Raw genomic sequence first — 19,047 nt, 5'->3', positions numbered from 1 at the left:
TAAAAACGGTGATTTTTTTTAAATAATTTTAAGAACAATGAGAAGTCTTCTAGACTAACTTCTCATTGTTTTTGAGGCTACAGATTACCATGGCTTCCCCTCCAATACTTAATCATTTTAGTTTTAAAAAATCTCAATATGCTGACACACCTTTGCTGTGCAGTTGGAATGCTTTTTTCCTTGCCCCCAGGAACTGGTATTGCAGTTTAATTCAGTACAGAATTACTGTCTTTGATGAATTTTGTAAGATTGTTTGCACTCACATTGCCAAGTAACACACACCGGTTCAGAAATGAATCTGACAATTGGCTTCATACTGCTCTTCTGGTTGTGTATTATCCCTTTGCACATCTTATGTAATCTCTCAAAAGGGCCTTGTACACTGCAGTGAAGCATCACAGTTCATGAAAAACATCAGTGTGTTTTTTCCCCTAAAACTTCGCAAGTCAGTGAACAAGAGAGGTTAAGGTTTCTGTCTTCTGAACAATTGGAATTTGGGGGTTTTGTTTGACTCTGGTGAAATGGAATCATGGGTGGCATAGAGGCTCATTTTTCATGTACGATTCGGTCAACCCTTTGGAGCTTTGCACAAGCAGACAGAGGAGTATTTTAATCCATTTCACACAGCAGCTTTACCAAAGGCATTGCAAGCCTACCCACTGCTGGTTAGTTGAGGATTTTAAGGTTTAGGGATTTTCAGATACATGATTCCTTTTTCTTTAACATTGTTTCCATAGAATGTAGAAACAACTTTAATTTTTTTCAGTGATAGCCTGCAGTTTCAATGGCAGATCTCAGAGCAAAGAGTGCTTGTGTGCATCTGAATGGTAAAAGCAATCATGTTCTCTGTTTTCCAGAGCATGGGTGTAGTTCTGTATGTCCTGGTCTGTGGAGCATTACCTTTTGATGGACCTACGCTCCCTATTCTGAGACAAAGGGTTCTGGAAGGAAGGTTCAGGATCCCCTATTTCATGTCAGAAGGTAGGCAGATACAGTGGAAACAAAATCATCCCTTTAGCTTAATGAAGATTGGGTTTTCCTTTGTTCTTTGACTGCTTTTTTTTTCACACAAAAGCAAAAGACAAACAAGAAAACCCCAACACACCTCATAACTAATTGATGTGCTAGGATGTCACAGTCTTTAAATCTGTGGCACACTAATGCATTGTTACTTAAGCCTGTTGAATCTTTTCCTAGTTTGATCCAGTTCTTAGGTATGTCTGTGTCACTCCTGATTGCAGACAAAGAGGAGACGTTTGATAATATAACTCCAGAACTGGTGACGTGGGTGCTAGCTTGCAGGAGGGGAAGCAGTTGTCAACAGTCGAATTCAAATTAAAGGGACACTGCCTTGAATATATCAAGTGGCTTCCTAAGTGTTCAATATTATTATCCTTGTGTTTTGTGGGGAGATGCTTCGAATTAATGCCAGCATGGCTTTGTTCTTGTTGTGAATTGAAGTCTTTAGCTGAAACGATTGTTTTAACTGACAGGAAATTTATTTAGCACAAAAATTAAGTAGAACTAGGACAGTTTCCTGTTGTTGCCCTTCATCGAGAGATGCCAGAATAATACAGTGTGTGCACTATGTCCTGTTTAATAGGAGTTTATGTCACGTTCCTGTTCTTACTTTATTTTTATTTGAACAGAGTGCGAGCACCTCATCAGGAGAATGCTGGTCCTAGACCCATCGAAGAGATTGTCTATTGCTCAGATAAAGGAGCATAAGTGGATGCTAATAGAAGTTCCTGTGCAGAGACCCATTCTCTATCCACAAGGACAGGAAAATGAGCCTTCCATTGGAGAGTATAATGAGCAGGTCTTGCGGTTGATGCACAGCCTTGGAATAGACCAACAGAAAACCATTGAGGTAAAACAGACCTTCCACAGAGATGTAACCCCAGAGGGAGCCCCTTCACTGTCCTGCTTAATTGATCTGAATTTTACCTGAGTCTCTCTCATAACATTCTGTATGTTAACTCTTGCAATAAAGTCACACTGCTGTTACAGTAACAGCTGCACAGACCCTTCCAAGAAAAGGCAAGTTACAGAAGAAATGCACCAATTTCTTGCAGATTTAAAAATCCTGTTGTTTACAACTTCTCTAGCCAACATTGGTCCCAAATCTTAATAACCGATTAATAAAAGAGATCAGAGAAATGAGTCTCTCTGGTAACTGGAAAGATTTCTCTGAATGTGATGAACTTCTCAGCAACCAGGGCTTCTGAGGGACAGATACTTGCAGCGTGAGCAAAATTCGTGGGGCTTATATAAAAAGGGGGACCTGGGAAGAAATCACCTCATTCATTTTCCTTTGTTCTGGGCATCACAGTTGTAACCCCTGGCTCCTGAGGGGACAGGTTAGTGAATTCACGCCATGCATCCAAGGGTCTCCAGAACTGGAGGTGGTTCTTTTTATGAATGATTATTGGCTATGTTAACATGCACTTGCAATCATTTGGGATTACAACTGTTACAGTGGATCACAGCACAAACTGCAATGCCTGTGAATAATTCAGGTTAAACATTCCCAGGCTGCAGAGCTTGTAAAGTGGTAGCCCTGTAAGACCCCCTCTTGGGGTACAGAAGCTTGCCTCTTACCTCTTGCCTCCCCCCGTCACGCTCTAGAGCTTTGTGTTGACAATAAAGCTGATTCTTTGGCAGAAAAGTAAAGCACGGGAGCTTTGTTTGGTTTCTGCTCCGTTCCATCTACAGGGTGGTATTGGGGCGAGCATCTGAGGCCTGTGGAGAATGGCAAAATCAGAAGCAGAGGAACTTGTTCTTACACTTCGGAGAGGATGGGGGATGTGTAAAATTCAGAAGAAAGTAAAAGGAAGCATAAGAGTAGCAAGTGCTGACTCTCTTTTTTGGATTCCAAATCGTGCCTCTTACCAGAAATAAATGTTCAAAAGGCTCCCTCAGGACTCAGCACGCTCATTTCCTTAGAATGGCTGGTATTTTTAGCAAGTGTGGAGGCTGCACCATTAACACTTCCTGTCAGAAAGGGCTCAGTGTGGGTGCTGGGACTCCAGGGCTCAGCTCTCCAGGGCCGCGGAGGGTTTGGAGTTGCTGACGCTGTATAGTAAGGTCATGGAGCTTGCTCCCGTCCGAGGGCTCAGAAAAGCATTAGAGTTCCAGACACCAACTATCACAGCAGAAGAGACACCCAGTGAGCACCAATTCTGGGTGTAGACTCCCACATGCAGCTCCAGCGGTTTGGCTCCGTTAAGCGAAAAAAAACGTTGAGCCTCAGAGGCTGACGTGCTCTCTGCATGACCATGTTGGCTTGAAACTTTCTCTGGTTCAGTTGGTTTCCAGGTAAATGCTTGAGGTCCCCCCTCCCGTTAAGCATTTGGTTTTGATAAAAGTGAGGTTTCTCTCCTAGTTCCTTGTTTTGTAGTTTTGCGGAATGGGGGCTCAGGTTTCCCCTCCCCTTCCCTGTGAAAGATTCACATAGTTGGCTGCACTTAAGACACTTGTGTTTCTCTTTTTAGTCTCTGCAGAACAAGAGTTATAACCACTTTGCTGCTATCTATTACCTGTTAGTGGAGAGACTCAAGTCACATCGGAGTAGCTTCCCTGTGGAGCAGAGACTTGATGCTCGACAGCGTCGGCCAAGCACCGTTGCCGAACAAACTGTCGCCAAGGTAACGCCTCCTTCCAGGCAGAGACGGGACTGATCCCTGTATGAAATTATTCTTGTTTCAGAAAGCCCCTGTTTCTAGGTAGGTCTGTGCCAGAGGGCCCTTCGCTTCCCTGCGTCTTCAGAATCCCAAGCTTTTCTGCATTGCTCTGGGTAGACTGCTTTGCATTCGTCTCTGTTAGGAACCATCATATGACAAGACAGTTGCTTGTGACTCATTTGTTGGCAGTTGTGGCATCTCATCAAATCATGTGAGACAGCACATACCTGTTGTCTGTTTAAGCAACAGCAGAGAATGCTCGGATCTTGGCCAACTTTCCTGTTTCCTTTTGTGAGCGCTAGGATTACTGTGCTTGAAGAGGACATGGAAGTGTTGTGTGGCCAGGGTGGGACCAAGGAGTTGAGAGTGAGAGGAGATTTAGGGCGGGGCAGAGGGTTTTGCGGGGCTGGGATGGGGAAGAGGGGGCTCAGGGGCAGGGCAGAGTGTTGGGCTTGTGGTGCAGGGGAGTGAGTGCCTGGCTGCAGGGGCTCTGGGGTTGGCCAGGATGAGGGGTTTGAGGCACAGGCACAGCTGAGGGCTAGAGCAGAGTTTTTCCCTTATAGCGCAGGGGATGAAGACATTGGTTGCAGATGCAGGCTCTAAGTTGGAACTGTCGATGAAGGATTTAGGGTGCAGGCTAGATGCCCTCTCCCAGCAGCCAGTTCCTAAAAGGGAGAGGCACCTCCCTCTGCCAGTAGCAGCTCCCAATTTGCTCCTCTCTAGACCCCTGTGGTTGTGTGGCTATGCAACCTTCTATAGCATGCTGTACGGCCTCGTAGCTGCGCAGCTCAGAGGGAACTTGAGGCCAGACTGGATCAGACTTGCTCCTTGCAATGGATCACCCTAACTTTGTGGCCTGTGTGCACACCATGAGTAGTTCTCTGTGATGGAAGATCTTGCCTCCTACCTGAGGCGAACAGAGGCTGTTGGCTCAGGGCAGCAGCAAATTGGAGATCAAGCCACCAGTGGTTTCACTTTTCCTCAGAATTAATGGGGAGAGGGAGTTTTCTCCTTAATCTCCAGTAATTGCTTAAGTAGTTGTGTTTCACCCTCAACATTCCAGGTGCAGCTTGTGGTGGACATAGAAATGAAAAGCTTCCTGCTGCTGCTGCTGCACTACTTTCTAATGGGCGGTTTCTGCCTTTCTGAGGATCTGGCATTCTTTGCTGTCAGTAACTAACAAGTTCCTTTCTCCATCAGCTCAGCTGTGCTGCAAACCCCACTGTGCTCCAGTCACCTTGAATATAATCTGCACACGAGCTCCTGAACTTCTTAGAGGGGATTATCTAGAGATGAGTGAAAGGAATTTGTTTCGAGGGGGCCTAATGTTCTCAGTGCTCTGTTCAGTGCTCTTAAGTTTTGGTCTCTGTTGGGTGACCGGGTATCATGGGTTTTAAAGAGATGGTCATGTATTTAAGGGCCTCCTGCAGGTGTCCTGACTTCTTCTTAAAAATGTGGAAAATTGTGCTCTATTTTCTCTCTTCCCATCTCCCATTAGTACTGGTGGGTTCTACTGCTGGCTGCGTCCATGCTTGCCAGCCTCCCACACATCAAGCTTGAGTCAGGTGTGGGGGAGTCCAGTGGCTGATGATAAGGGTGTGTGTGCAAGACTAGTGAATCAGTGTGGCTGTGTGGGGTTGGTTGCTCTCCATGCTAGTCCATCAGTTCAGTCCCTGCTGCAGGCTGGATCTTGGCCAGCAGTCCCCCTCAGGCCCCACTGCACCCCATCCTCTCCAACCTTTGCAAAGGCACAGGCCATCTCATCCCTTCCCCCCACCTCCCTGCAGCTAGAAGCACCTCCTGTCCCTTCCCTCCCATACAGTGCTGAAAGGCTCGCCACATTCTGGTATGACAGAAAATTGGGGAAGATAGGGTCTGTGAACCTGTATGCCCCACATGTTGGCTTGTAAAAATGCAGTGCCAGAACAGGCTCCTGCTTCCCAGGGGCCCAGCCAGGCAAGGAGGGTGAAGAGCACTAGTCAGGCAGGCTTGGGAGGGGTCCTATCAGTTAGTCTCTCTCTCACACTCACACATGAGAGATGTATGGGATTGTGTGTGTTTGTCACCTCTCCTTGTACAAACCTTAAAATAAGAAGGTGAATAAAAAGACTCAAGCTACACAGTGTTTGGTTTTAACAAGGGCTCAGCTTGATGTTAATTTGAAAGTTTGTACTGCATAGTTTTGATTGCCGATAAACTTGCTTGATAAGGAGTAATTTTACAAACTGTCCCGTATTCAGCATTGGGAAATATAGTCACCCTGTCTCAAGGGATATTTTGCAGATTAATGCCAACTTTCCCCCACTGATGTTGCTGAGCTGTGCATTCTGCTTGTAGTTAAGTTTGCTGCAGTGAGGTGATACCCAAGATAAATCTTAAGGTTGGTCTGTCTGATCTAGTTATGTAAGGTACCTATTCATTGTGGTATCTAAGCAGCAGATACCATTCTCCTTCTGTACATAGTGCGTATACCTGTCACTAAACACAATGTCGTTTCTGCTGAGACCAGCATGAGACTCCTGAGACGTGTGGTCTGGAATCTGGTTTTGCTAGCAGTCCTGAAGCACAGGTGGCTGAGCACTGTAAATGATTCCTTTGAGGTTTTCAGCATCTTTCTGTGTAAACCAATATGATGATTAACTAATTGGTGTGAATCTCTAAGAGATCATGTGCATTTTATCAACTCTCACAAGAGGCAATCCATTCAGTATCTTCTATTATGCTTCCAAAACTGATGGATTCAGTACAGGCTCTGGGGCACTTTTGCTCTTGCCATTTGATCACTTTATTCCCTAGTTACTTCCTCAAAACAGAAAGGTCATGTACAGTTCGTCATGTTTTGTTCCAAAAAATTCCCCTTAGTGTTCCTTTTACAGGCTCTCCTGTTGTTTCAATAAAGTACAATAATATTGCATAGCTTTTCATTTCCAGAATACCTAACTGGAATCATGAGGGACTCAGCCCTTATAAAATAATTAACTTAAGATGAATCATTGTAAATTTTTAGTGATATTGAAAATATGTATCTATATTCTGCCGGGTTACCGGCCCTTTCTGTATACTGAGTGCTACCGTGTCTAGATGTGTCTGCATCTATACCTGGCTTCTGGCATTACCCTTTTGCAGGAAGGATCAGGGCAGCCATGGTACTCTGGGGGTTATTTGTAACCGATTTTGATTTGTGTTCCCATCAAGTGGAAGTCAAAAACTTGATCAGCTCTGTGAACAGTTTGTAAATGACTGGATGGCTAAGAAGTTATCCCCGATATGGATCTTGCAGAGCGAGCAATCTGGTAACCAAGTAACCGCCAAAATTTCTGTGGGTTACTTGGTTAACTGCATCCTCACCCCCCACACCCAACCGTGCTGCTCTGCATTGAAAAGACTGAGCTGGCACACAGGCTGGCTCAGCTTCTATCCTAACTCCCCACTTCTGCTGCTCTGCATTTAAAATTTAAATACAGAGCAGCAAGGGAGAACCGCTCAATCGCCCCACAGGGGACAGAAGTTGAGCCAGCCTGCATGGTGGTTCAGCCTTTCAAAAGCAGAGCAGCAGTGGAAGAAACTGCCTGATCCTGGCACGAGCAGGGGTAGGGGCCGAGCCTCTCAACTTACTATACACTTCTGGGTGAGCTGTTCAACTAAAAACTGTTACATCCCTAGTGCAGGACAAGTGACAGATGCTCACTGTGTCTATACTAAGGAATTTTACTAATATTCCCACCAAGGCTGCCACTTGTTCAGCTGCAAATAAGGATTCCTGGGGTAAAAAATGCTGTGCATTTTACAGACTTTTGAGCACTATCTCAACAGGGTGACGGCAAAATATCAGAATCCACCAGAGCCTAGTTTACACTTGGGATCCCCATTATCTCTTCGAATCTGATTAATATTTTTGTCTGAAACTCAGGTTTTTGTAAATGCTTGATTTGTTTGCTAGGCTCATGCAGGTGTAATTACAGGATAAGGCTATGTCTGTGTTGCACACACAGGCACTTAACCAGGCCTGTAACTCTCAATGATTGTGCTACATTTTTCCCCCCATACCTAGCTGACTATGGGAAGGTTACCTCTAAGTCATTGGCTTTCATGGACAGTGGAGGAATTCTGTCTCCATCGCGATGACATTGCTTTGAGGGGACGTCTTATTGTGAAGTGGTACGCCTAACTCCCAGTAAAACTAACCCCCAGCTGCTTATTGAATGAAGTTGTGTGTCTTATGGCTCTTATTTTGGAAACAAATTCCTGTTTAAAAAAAAAAAAAAAAAAGGAAGTCTGGTCAATGTGACTGCGGCATCAGCTGAGCAGGTGGAAACTGACAGATGAAAAAGAAAAATCACAAAATAGCCCCTTCAGTATGAAGCAGTCCTGCTTTTATTTCCACTGTCACCCAAGGTTTGCATAGGTGCAGTTTCCTCAGTTTTATAATGTGGATCTGTTCAGCCTTGTAGGGTTGACACCAACAGCACATGTGTGGTGCAGTTTGAGTTTTCATGAACAAGCATTTTGGGGGATCCTTATGTCTTTTATGCCTATAACTGTCAGGTTCTTGATTTTGCCACATTGGCCTGGAGTTTGGTGCCCTTTTGCTTTCACTACTATGTTCTCCCTGGGTAAGTCCCTTCTAAGTGTGCCTGATTTGACATCCCACTCCTTCCCTTTCCGTGTCTTGTTCCACATGGGTAAGTTGAGTAGACAATCTTCAAACAACTTAAGAGGCATTTGCATCAGTTTAACTGAGATTTGGTAAAGTTTCTAAAATGAAACATTGAGTACATGACAGTGGGGGTGGGGGGGAAGGTTTGTGGAGTAAGGAAAATGAACAGCTCAGAGCCTCTGGAGATTCCATGTAGTTTTCTTGTGTTATCTTTGAAGAGATGCTCTTTGTTCAGAAACATAAATTTTTCTATTTACTAACTGAATGCTGATGTGTAAACCTGCAAGGCTGTGTTGCTGTATGAAGGAGTAGGCAGTAACTCCCATCTGCTACCTTTGAGTGGGACTGTTTTTAAAGTTGTTAATGCTTGTGTGCCAACAATCTTAAGTAATTCAGCTGAGGCACTTCAACTCTCTCCTTTTATTCAACATGACAAGCCTGACTAGTACCAAACCTCCCTCCTAACCCTGTTGTGATAAGCAGTAAAATCTGCACTCCTCAGGGGTGCCCATATAACAGGCTGTTTGCAGTTGTCTTGTTTTTCATTCTTCATGGTTCCCCTTTTGTCCTAAGGGTGTTGGTTTTGTTCTATTTCAGACACAAGCCGTGGGGCCCTCAGTGAACTTGCGTTCACAGAATGCAAGGCTGCTAAGGTCTCCAGTCCTGCCACCCCCCTCAGCTGCAGAAGCCTTCTCCTTTCCCCCATCCAGTTGCCACGTAGAGTCAGCGTTCATGGAGGAAGAGAGTGTGGATATCCCCAAGGTACATCTCAGAACTTAGCTATCTGTTGTTGTCACTCCAGTTTGGGGGTGTTGGTACTGTTAATGCTACTTTTAGGCAATAATTTGATTCTGGAATGATCTGTCCCTTATGGTTAACTCATTGAAAGACAAACACATGGGCTTTTAGACCATATATATTTTATAGTGCAGAACGCCTAAGAGGGACTCGATTCTCAGTTTTTGAAAGACGGCGTCACTGACTTCATTGGATCAACCTTGATTCATGCCAACTAGGATCCCTCAGAGCCATATATTCCAGAGTGGGATAACCCCAGCTCTTCATATCACCTCACCCTTACTTGCCTCTGAGGTATTCAAAAGCAAAACTTACTCATCCTGTCTGTTTGGGTGATGTGGCAAAGGCTGATCAGTCATCGGGAGAAAGGTAAGGCAGTCAGAGCATGATGAATTCCTTCAACAGCTGTTACTGCTGCATGAGGTATAAATGTGCCTGCATCACATATGTGTAGATGAGAAATATGACAAGATACTGAGTTCATCGTACACCTTTGACAGCTTTACATGTCCCGTGCTCTTTACTCTGCCTTCCAATATTCCAAGTCCCCTGAACCGCCATTTTTGAAACAAATCAACCTCCATTGTTAAGGTTTTTTTTTTTTCCTCCTCCCCCAATGTAAAAGTTAGCTTGAAGAAAACTCCTCAGGCCAAGAGTTTTACTTGTGCAACTGACTTATGCATAGATGTATATTTTTCACTAGCTTCAAAGTATAAAAAGGGGCATTGGATACACTTCCAGCTTCCCAAACCCTTTTTCCTTTGTGCTGAATCCATGCTTGGAAGCTTCCACCTGCAAGACTTTTTTTTCCAGAAATTTAGCTTGTTGAAAACAAGACCTAAACCATTAGCCTTGCATTACCAGCTACCACTAAGAGTAGTCCTCCCTGCCCCACTGCAGTCACATGACAGACAGGAAAACAGACTCAAGTACTTCAGTAAATATAGTATTTATTTATTTTTACCACTGTAGGTCATTTCTTGAACAGTAAGTAGCCAGCAGCGACATTAATACTAACAGAAACTATTAGCAAAATGATGTCTCAAAGGGGTCACAGCTAATCCTTGCAGTAAGGCAATTTCTGCAACAATTATATATAAAATCTGTTCTAAGGACTGTGTTTAATTGCAGTCCCATTTAACGGGGTTTGTTTCCTGCAACCAAAATGGACGGTTTTGTGTAGGCTACCTGTACCTCCACACTTAAGATTTACACCTGCTAGTAGGAAGTGACAGCCCCACATCTATACAAGTATACAGATACTATAGTTAACTCTCTGAATGGAACAGCAGCAGGTTGGATGTATTTTGCCTGATTATGTATGTACAGCAATGTGTAGGGAGCAGAAAGGTATGGAGAGAACTTAAGTTTCCCAGTGGATGATGCACTGTTCAAAAATGTGTTGATTCACACTAACACTGGCCTTATCACAATTTTAATCTTGGAAATTATATTGTTGGATTTAAACCATCTTTTTTAGTTCCCACTTGACCACGTGAAGGATTTTTCTTGAGGATAGTTAAATGTTGACAGTAGTGCTTCAGAGGTTTTTCACATCACTGATTTGAATAGCTGTGTGTGATCCTTGGGCAATGGAAAAGCTACTGATTCGCTTGAAAGCAAATGGCCAAAAAAGTCACAAGGCTTAAAAGAAGCATCCTTCGAAATATCTCTCTTGCCTTTCAATTTGGGTTTTGTTTTTTAATAATGCAGCTTGACTAGAATTGGCCAGCACACAGACTACTTTAGTCTCTAGAATGCAATTGTACTAACCTTGAATTTTATGTTGGCTAGATCTTAGTCCTTGTGTACTAGAGATTCTCAGACTGCGATCCATGGGCCAGTGGTACTCTGCAGAGAACCAGCTGGCCATATGCCTGGTGTTGGCTGTCCTCCATGTCAGCTGCTAAATTGCACTACAAAACACCAAATATGTAAATATTTTCCATGTAAGAAACTATTATTTGGACAAAGATACTTAGTTTTTTTTTTCAAGTGAGAGAAGTAGGGTGTTTACCTCGAGAAGGCAGAAGTGCCAGAGACTGTACAAAAATCCACAACAGTGACAGCTGGTTGCATAAATCTATGTATAGAAGTTCCACAGAATTACACATAGGAAGGGAGGTGTCAGATACTCCCAAATGTGACCCACACTATGGAAAGAAAAAAATGTTTTAAAATATGGGACAGCAAAGCTGTTCTAGGTAAATGTAAACATGTTTTATACTACAAGCACAAACTATTTATAGATGTTCATCTAAAAAAAACTGGATGTATTTCCCTGCACTCTGCTGTTGGTAGGACCATGGTGATACAGAGTTACAAGTAGTTAGTTGCTGCCCATGCTGAGAGGCTGTGTTCCAAACTAATCCCTCAGGCTTTTTGAAAACATACTGGTTTGCAAAATCCCTACAGGACACTTGGTTGTAGATGAGCTGGTCTGCAACACATTTTCTTAAAATATTTCATAAACAAAAATACAGGAGACCTAAATAGCTTTTTTCCATGTTTGGTTTTTAACCCGAGAATGCTGCATCTGGGCAGGCAATTAGATTGTGCATAAATTTAGCGCTCAAAGTTCATTGACTAATGCTGCTGGCGAGCACAACAGGGAATGAAACCACTGTGTAAACTTCCCCATTATCACTGTGCCCTTGCATCTCAACCCTGCTACTTCAATCCTGGCCAATAATGGGGGTTTGCTAGCTCTGGTCTGCCAAAGCTTGTTAAAAATTCAGCAACAGTATGACCAGGAGCCAAAATATCAGAGTTAGGAAAACTTAGCCATTATCTGTCTTTTTTTCTGATGGCTCAGTTTTCATCCCACATGAAGCTTGGAAGAGCCCAAGGGTTCAAGAAAGGCACAGAAAGCCATTTTCAATATTCAAGTCTTGTTCTACAAGCATTCTTTGTAACAGCCAACATTTAAGTACTGTGTTTTCCTTTCAGTAGATTTAGAAATGTGTGAAATGATGGAAAATTTCTATTCAGTTTTGCTCCATTTCTTTATTCTGAGTCTTATCAGATGGCTACTTGAAAAAGTTGCACTGTTATTTGTGCTGCAGCAACATAACTAACTTAGAGGGCAGAAGACAAATTACAATCTCTTCTGGCTTGTGCAGTGGCAACCAAATTATTAAAACTTGTTAATTGATGATGCATGGGGGGTGGGGAACAGCTTAATTCTCAGATCCCAGACTTAGAGCCCTGCAAATATCCATGGATATCCCTCCGCATCTTCTGATGTGGATATCCGTGGCTCATTTGTGTGTGTGCACGCGTGTTGGGGGGACGGACACCAATTTTTCATCCAGTGAGGGCTCTACCTAGACTGAGTTTGAGGCCCTGGGATGTGAAATGTCATTTAGTTTGCATAACGGACCAAGTTTGACAGTCCTTGGGAAGAACACAAAGCCATGTCATTGTTCAGCGCTGCTTCTCATAGTATAGAAACCAGCTGAATTGAAGAACAGGGCTCTGAATCCTAGCCTCACACTGTAGCTGACTTGCAACATCAAATCTCATCTCTATCCATGTTAAATAAAATAAAAAATAGGCATGGGCTTGCCAGCAAATAGGATGGAGTTTAACTGTGTCAGCTCCATGAAGTTAGTGTAATGTAATTTTAAAATCCATCTATTTTTAAGATCTTATCCACCAGAAACTGGGTGGATAAATGGACTTTTAGAATTTTAAAAAAAGCATTTAAAATGAAATCTGAATTTAATATAAAATGTTAAGGCTACTCAATCTAATAAAATGTTCTAAAAAATATGCTGAGCCTCTATCAAAACCTTTCTGCTAAAGGCTGCTTTTCTGCATATGAAAATCAGTGGGGGGAGGGGGCCAGGAGGAATTAGCTGTTTCTCCATGCAAGCTTTAGGAATATGGGACAGTAGGTCAGGCTGACTAATTTAGGCTATTAGTTTTCAGGAGACTTAAATGAGTAGGAACTTAAGCTCTAGTCACTTTCACTTAAGCATATTTAAAACTTGTCTAAGCTGATGAGAAATAATCAGTTTAATTCACTCACCAGCCAGTCTGTTTAATAAATTGTATAGTTGTAAATGCAAAATGTGTTTTGGTAAGATGAGTTTAAATTACCTCATCTGCTTTGTGCAATAGCTGTAAAGTTTATATGCTGTTTTGAGCATTTAGATTCTAGTTCTCAACCTAATGCAGCTTGGCACAAATCATAAGCAAAAAGTTAATTATTTAGCAAATAACAATAAATCATTCATAATTTTCAAACCTTCCAAAATATAAGTTGATAACCATGTGAAAATAGTAAGCTATATAATTGCTTAAATAAATCTCGCTAATACTCTCCTAGCTAATAAAAAGATATACAAATCTCATATAAAAGCTCTATTTAGCTGTAAATCAACATATGTTAATGGTTATATCAATCAGTGACAATGTGTTCTTTATAAATAAGTACAAATGGGAAAGCTTATTAAAATCAGTGATTTAACTTGAGACTTTCCTATTGATGATTTAAATAGCTCCTTTTAATCAGTTCACCCAGGGAAGATGATGTTTAGCTGGCCATGTTGTAGCTGGAGGGGTAGCCTAGGCTACAAGAAGCTAGCTAATGTGCTTTCAAGCTTGTTAGCCTGGATTTTGTCAGCATTGAGAAATGTTGCAGTTTTGCTCAGCTAACTAAGTTGAAAGCTGAACACTTTTGCCTGTCAAGACAGAGCCCACGGGGCCCAGAATTGTGCCTTCAGTGCAGATTTAACCTCTGGAGCTTGTCTCTTGACAGTGCCTCTAGCAAGGCCTCAAGTGTCAATAGTGCTTTTCTTTACAGGCTCCCCTGTGGAGGGGAGGTGTAGTTGTGTCATGCACCCTGTACCTCTGCAAAAACAGCACCAATCTCCAGAGGCCCCACTACTAGCAGCTAGACTCAGGGAGAAGGTGCACAGACTGGCTATTTATTATCTCTTCTCCTGTTTAATAAATAGGAACTTATGCTAGTTATACAGAATAGCCAACAGAATTCGTATGTAGGGGAAATATCTGTATTATGCTAGTGCTGCATAAGCTCAGGACTATGTGCAAAACTTTCATTCAAGTTAAAAGTATTGCAGAGAAAATTCAGGCCCCGGGGGCGGAAATCTTCTTCCCTGTTACTTTATAAAGGAGTACAGCTGGGGACATTAAAATTTTTCCTGTTAGAGGCAATGCTTCTACCACATGGCCTTGGCCTCTCATTGCCGTCTGAACTGTTCTCACACAAATGCATTAGTTCAATATTAAGTAGCACCAGTAAGCACCTGTAATGCAAGCTCCCCTCACCACCATTCCCAACTCTTCAGACAGGCCTGAGGGGAGACACGTGCAATTCCCCTCTTCCCCCCCCCGCCCCTTTTTGTTTTTTTGGGAAAGGAACTCATAAAATCAAAGTCACTAATGATGATGGACTTTGTCGTGCTCGGCGCTGCCAAGACAGAAAGCAGTCCCCATCTCATTACTTGAGTCAACAGGCGCATGTCATGTCACCCACTGATTCCCAAGTGGCTTTAAGGAGCAGTACTGATGGACTCTGGAGTGCATGCTGCTCTGCCTACGATCAAAAGAAGGTGTTCATAACTTCGTGGCTTACAAGAATGGTGTGAAGGGGAGTGCAGGGATTCCACAGATTCAGAAATAACCTGTTTCTGGCACCAAGCTGCTTGCTCAAGGGGGTTTTAAATAGGCTAGAAATGTTACACAGGGAAGTCAAGGATATAAAAATGGGAGGAGTTTAAGAATTATATTGCCAAAGGTATCAGGAAGTATCCAGAATAAAAGCAAATCCAAGTTATTCTAGGCAAAAACTGAATGTATTCTTTCCCTTCTGAGCTTATCCCTCAAAATATCTGTCATTTAGTGTCATACAACTGGGGAAGCGATAGACGCGCAACTCCAGTTGTCCCTGGTTATCACTCCCAAAACATGACTCAGCTTCTACTCAGCCAGGAGTGGATAAACAAGAGAATTTCAGTTTTTACCTTGAAGTCATCTTTCCATGAGTCCAGGAAAGAAAGAAATTAAGTAACTTTCTCAGAAATACACACATCTTAATCTTACCAGGCAGTCATCTCTCATCCAAAGGGTTTGTGGATCTTCCATCTGTGCATAGCTGGATGCCTGCCCTGTGCCTGGGTCTGGTTCCCATCTGACTTACTGGATGATCCCCCCCCCCCCAACCCCTATCAAGGTATTACGGTCCCAGATCAAAGACCATGCAGAGAAAACCTGATTGGGTTTTCACTAGAAAGCCAAGACCATGCCTGTGTGAGCAATTGGCCCAGCTGCAAACAGCTCAGCAGTTAACTAATTATGAAGTTAATCTGATAAGACTAAATTCTGCAGAGAACTTTAAATCATTTTGTCAAACTGCAACTGCTGAAATGTCTGGAGATTAGTGAAGAGCAGGGAAGTAATTATCTGGCTGGAGGGACCTGAAATGAAAATGCAGAAGAGGAAAATTTAGGAGCAGACTATCTCACAGGCCAGTGGCAGTGGGTGGAAACTCCCTCAGAAAGGTTTGGAGAAGATTTACAGCAGTGTGCATCATTATAAAGGCAAGTATGTAATATTCAGTGGTCAGTACTAGACAGGAATAAAGGATTAAATTTCTAAAACCTTCTTAAATCAAGAATGAGGACATGTTATCAGGTGAGCCATGAAATGTCAAACCCCAGGATGACTCTTCAGTCTTCCATCTGTTGTCCAGACGTCTCTGCTGAGCCTACACAATGGATTCCTGACCTATACTCGACAGTTATACCCGAGCCAGCTTTAACATCAAAACAATGATAACCCAATTTATTGGGAGCCACCTCTGACTGGTAGAAATTCAAGGTCCTTAGGATTTGTCTATGTGGTGTGCTCGTCCCATATTAGAGGGGTGTGAAGTCTAGTCTGCACTACTAATGTGTCACATGCTAAGTAGCACATATGGATCCTGCTGGTGTTCCTCAAAAGTTCCCTAGTGTACATTAATGTTGTCCTATTTGAAATAAAACTCCATGAGATTTCTTGAAAGGGGAGCCCTTGAAGGTGGTTTTCCTTCCACACCAGATATCTTGGGCAGGGTGGATTGAGTTAAATCATGCTGCAGTCAAGAACTACCGAGTACTGTATGGATTTAAAAAAAACTTCTGTTCCCCCTCATTCATCTTTTCTCTATACTCAACAAACCCAGTTTTTTCAGTCTTCTCTCATAGGTCATGTTTTCTAGACCTTGAATCATTTTTTGTTCTCCTCTGGGCTTTTCCCCATTTGTCCACATCTTTCCTAAAATGTTGCGCTCAGAACGGGACACACTACTCCAGACTCCTAATCAGCGCAGAGGAGAATAGAAATCATTCTTGTCTTGCTTATAATTCTTGCTGGTGCATCCAGAATGTTTGCTTTTTTTTTTTTTTTTTTTTTTTTTGCAAGAGTTAGGTTGTTGATTCTTGTTTAACTTGTGACCCACTTTTATCGCCAGATGCTTTGCAACACTACTGCTTCATAGGTGGTCTTTTCCTATTGTGTATGTGAGCAATTGATGATTCTTTCCTCCAATCAAATCAAATCACTGATCCTAATCATGATTTTAAAATCAGCAAAACATTTACTTTAAGCAATTTTTTAATTGCATCTGTATTTTACTTTCTTGAAGAAAGGCTGTTTGTCTTTGGTTAGTAACATGTTAGTTTACAACAAAGTTTTAATCTCTATATTACACTTAGTACTTTTTGATAACCATGAAGATACTGTATTTCTATATATTCAAGCAGTTACACAGTTAAAAATATAAAAATCTGTATGTGTTAATTGTACTTCATTACGAAAGAAAACAGTTCGACATCTATGACTTGTCAAACAGTATCTGTTTGGAAAGGGGAATTAATTTAAAAATGCAAAAAAATGGTTTAGTTAAAAATTTTATGTGAGCTGAATAAATAAGCAAAACTAAGTATCGAAATTGCATTTAAAACTGACTGCTTTGTTCAAGGAAGTGTCTGTAGTTAATAACAGGACTAAATGTTTCTGGTCACCATGTCCACCAAGATTTTAACTCTGAGATCTCATCCACTCCCTTTTCTTACATTTTTATTCATAGATAGAGAGCACACACTTATGTTTTTCCAGCTTTCATTCCATTTCTCAGCTTTGAATGAGCTAGTCAATGAACTTGAACTATTTGAACAAACGAAAAAATTTCTCTCTGCACCTGCAGAAGCTACTTGCTCTCAAAAGCTGATTTAGCACTTCAGGAAACTGGTTCCTGTTACTTAGCCGCTGACTGTCATCAGTTCAGTGGCTTGATTTTCTTTAAAACTTCAGTCGTAATTTTTTTAAACTAGCAAATTTAGTTTAACGGAGGCAGTCAAAACTACATTAAAATTTAGTTGGCTTATTTTGAAAATTATATTAAATTAAGTGTAAAATTCCATTTAAACAAAACCTAGGTTAAAATAACCAATATTAATTTTTATCTACTCTAATCTTGCCTGAAGAAAAAACGTGAAGTAGGCCAGTCTTCCAAAAGGCATCTGGTTACAGATTCCATTGTACTTCCAAGACGCAACTGTTTTTTAATACTGCTGAAAGTACTGACCAATGTTATGAACACAGGTTCCACCTTATACCTATTAAATATTAAGAAATCAAAATATAAAATTATCTGAACTGATGTTTTGTTTTCACTTGCAAGTCCCAGACACCCACACGTAAGTTGGGCTGAGCAGAAACAAGGCAAGAGAAATGGCTAAAAAGATCAGTTAAGCATAAATTAGCAAAGGGCATATTTGCTGACTCTTTACCAAGTACCCTCTGGAGACCTTATTTGTTTTGACAAGTATCAGCGCTGTAGCCGTGTTAGTCTATAGCTTCGAGAACAACAAGAAATCTTGTGGCACCTTATAGACTAAACAGATATTTTGGAGCATCAGCTTTCACGGGCAAAGACCCGCTTCGTCAGATGCATGAGTGGGGGGAGGGTTCAGATGGGTATTTAGAGTGGGGTCCCAGTAAGAGGGAGGGTCAGAGCTGACAAGGTCTATTCATCAAGGTGGAAATGGCCCAGTATCAACAGTACTTATCAAAAGATGACTCTCTGCCTGGAACCAGCCCCTGCAACTGTCCCCCGTGCCAACTCTGCTCATTTATCTACACCAGTGACATCATCACAGGACCTAACACCAACTACACCAGCAGGGGCTCCTTTACCTGCACATCTACTAATAATATATACCATCATGTGCCAGCAGTGCCCCACTGCAATTTACATTGGCCAAACTGGACAGTCTCTCCGTAAAAGAATAAATGGACATAAGTCAGACATCAGGAATGGTAGTGTTCAGAAGCCTGTGGGAGAACACTTCAATCTCCCTGGACACTCAGCGGCAGATTTAAGGGTGACAGTCGTGAAACAAAAAAATTTCAAAAAATCAAATGGAGAGAGAAGTCTCTGAGCTGCAATTGATTTGCAAATTTGACTCCATTAACCATGGATTAAACAGAGACTGGGAGTGGCTCGCAGCTTACAAAGGCAGTTTCTCTGCTCTGGGTGCTCATATCTCCCCATTAGACTCTGACAAAGGCTCACATCCCCCTGTCTGATCTGACTTCTTTCCTCTTTTGATAAGTGCTGTTGATACTGGGCCGTTTCCACCTTGCTGAATAGACCTTGTCAGCTCTGGCCCTCCCTCTCACTGGGACCCCACTCTTTAAATGCCCTTCTGAAACCACCCCCCACTCATGCATCCGATGATGCGGGTCTTTGCCCATGAAAGCTGATGCTCCAAAATATCTGTTCGTCTAGAAGGTGCCACAAGATTTCTTCTTGTTCTGTTATTTGTTTTGCAGTTTTATAGAGACAGTGCAGAATTAAAAAAACAAGCTTGGTCTTATGAATATTGCTTTGCCAGA

General features: G+C 42.3%; 1 protein-coding gene across 1 annotated transcript in view; it reads left to right on the top strand.

Moving 5' to 3' along the window:
* SIK2 (salt inducible kinase 2) overlaps nucleotides 1-19,047 on the top strand; it is a 97,168-nt gene that overhangs the window by 66,822 nt on the left and 11,299 nt on the right. Inside the window, exons 6-9 of the mRNA XM_074976756.1 lie at nucleotides 858-981; nucleotides 1,650-1,870; nucleotides 3,495-3,647; nucleotides 8,938-9,102. Coding sequence (XP_074832857.1) covers nucleotides 858-981; nucleotides 1,650-1,870; nucleotides 3,495-3,647; nucleotides 8,938-9,102 — 663 coding nt within the window. The remainder of the gene's footprint in view (nucleotides 1-857; nucleotides 982-1,649; nucleotides 1,871-3,494; nucleotides 3,648-8,937; nucleotides 9,103-19,047) is intronic.

The sequence above is a fragment of the Carettochelys insculpta genome, chromosome 25 (genome assembly GCF_033958435.1).
Source record: "Carettochelys insculpta isolate YL-2023 chromosome 25, ASM3395843v1, whole genome shotgun sequence".
NCBI lineage: Eukaryota > Metazoa > Chordata > Testudines > Carettochelyidae > Carettochelys > Carettochelys insculpta.
Note: the sequence above shows the minus strand (reverse complement) of the source record. Positions and strands in the feature narration are given on the sequence as shown.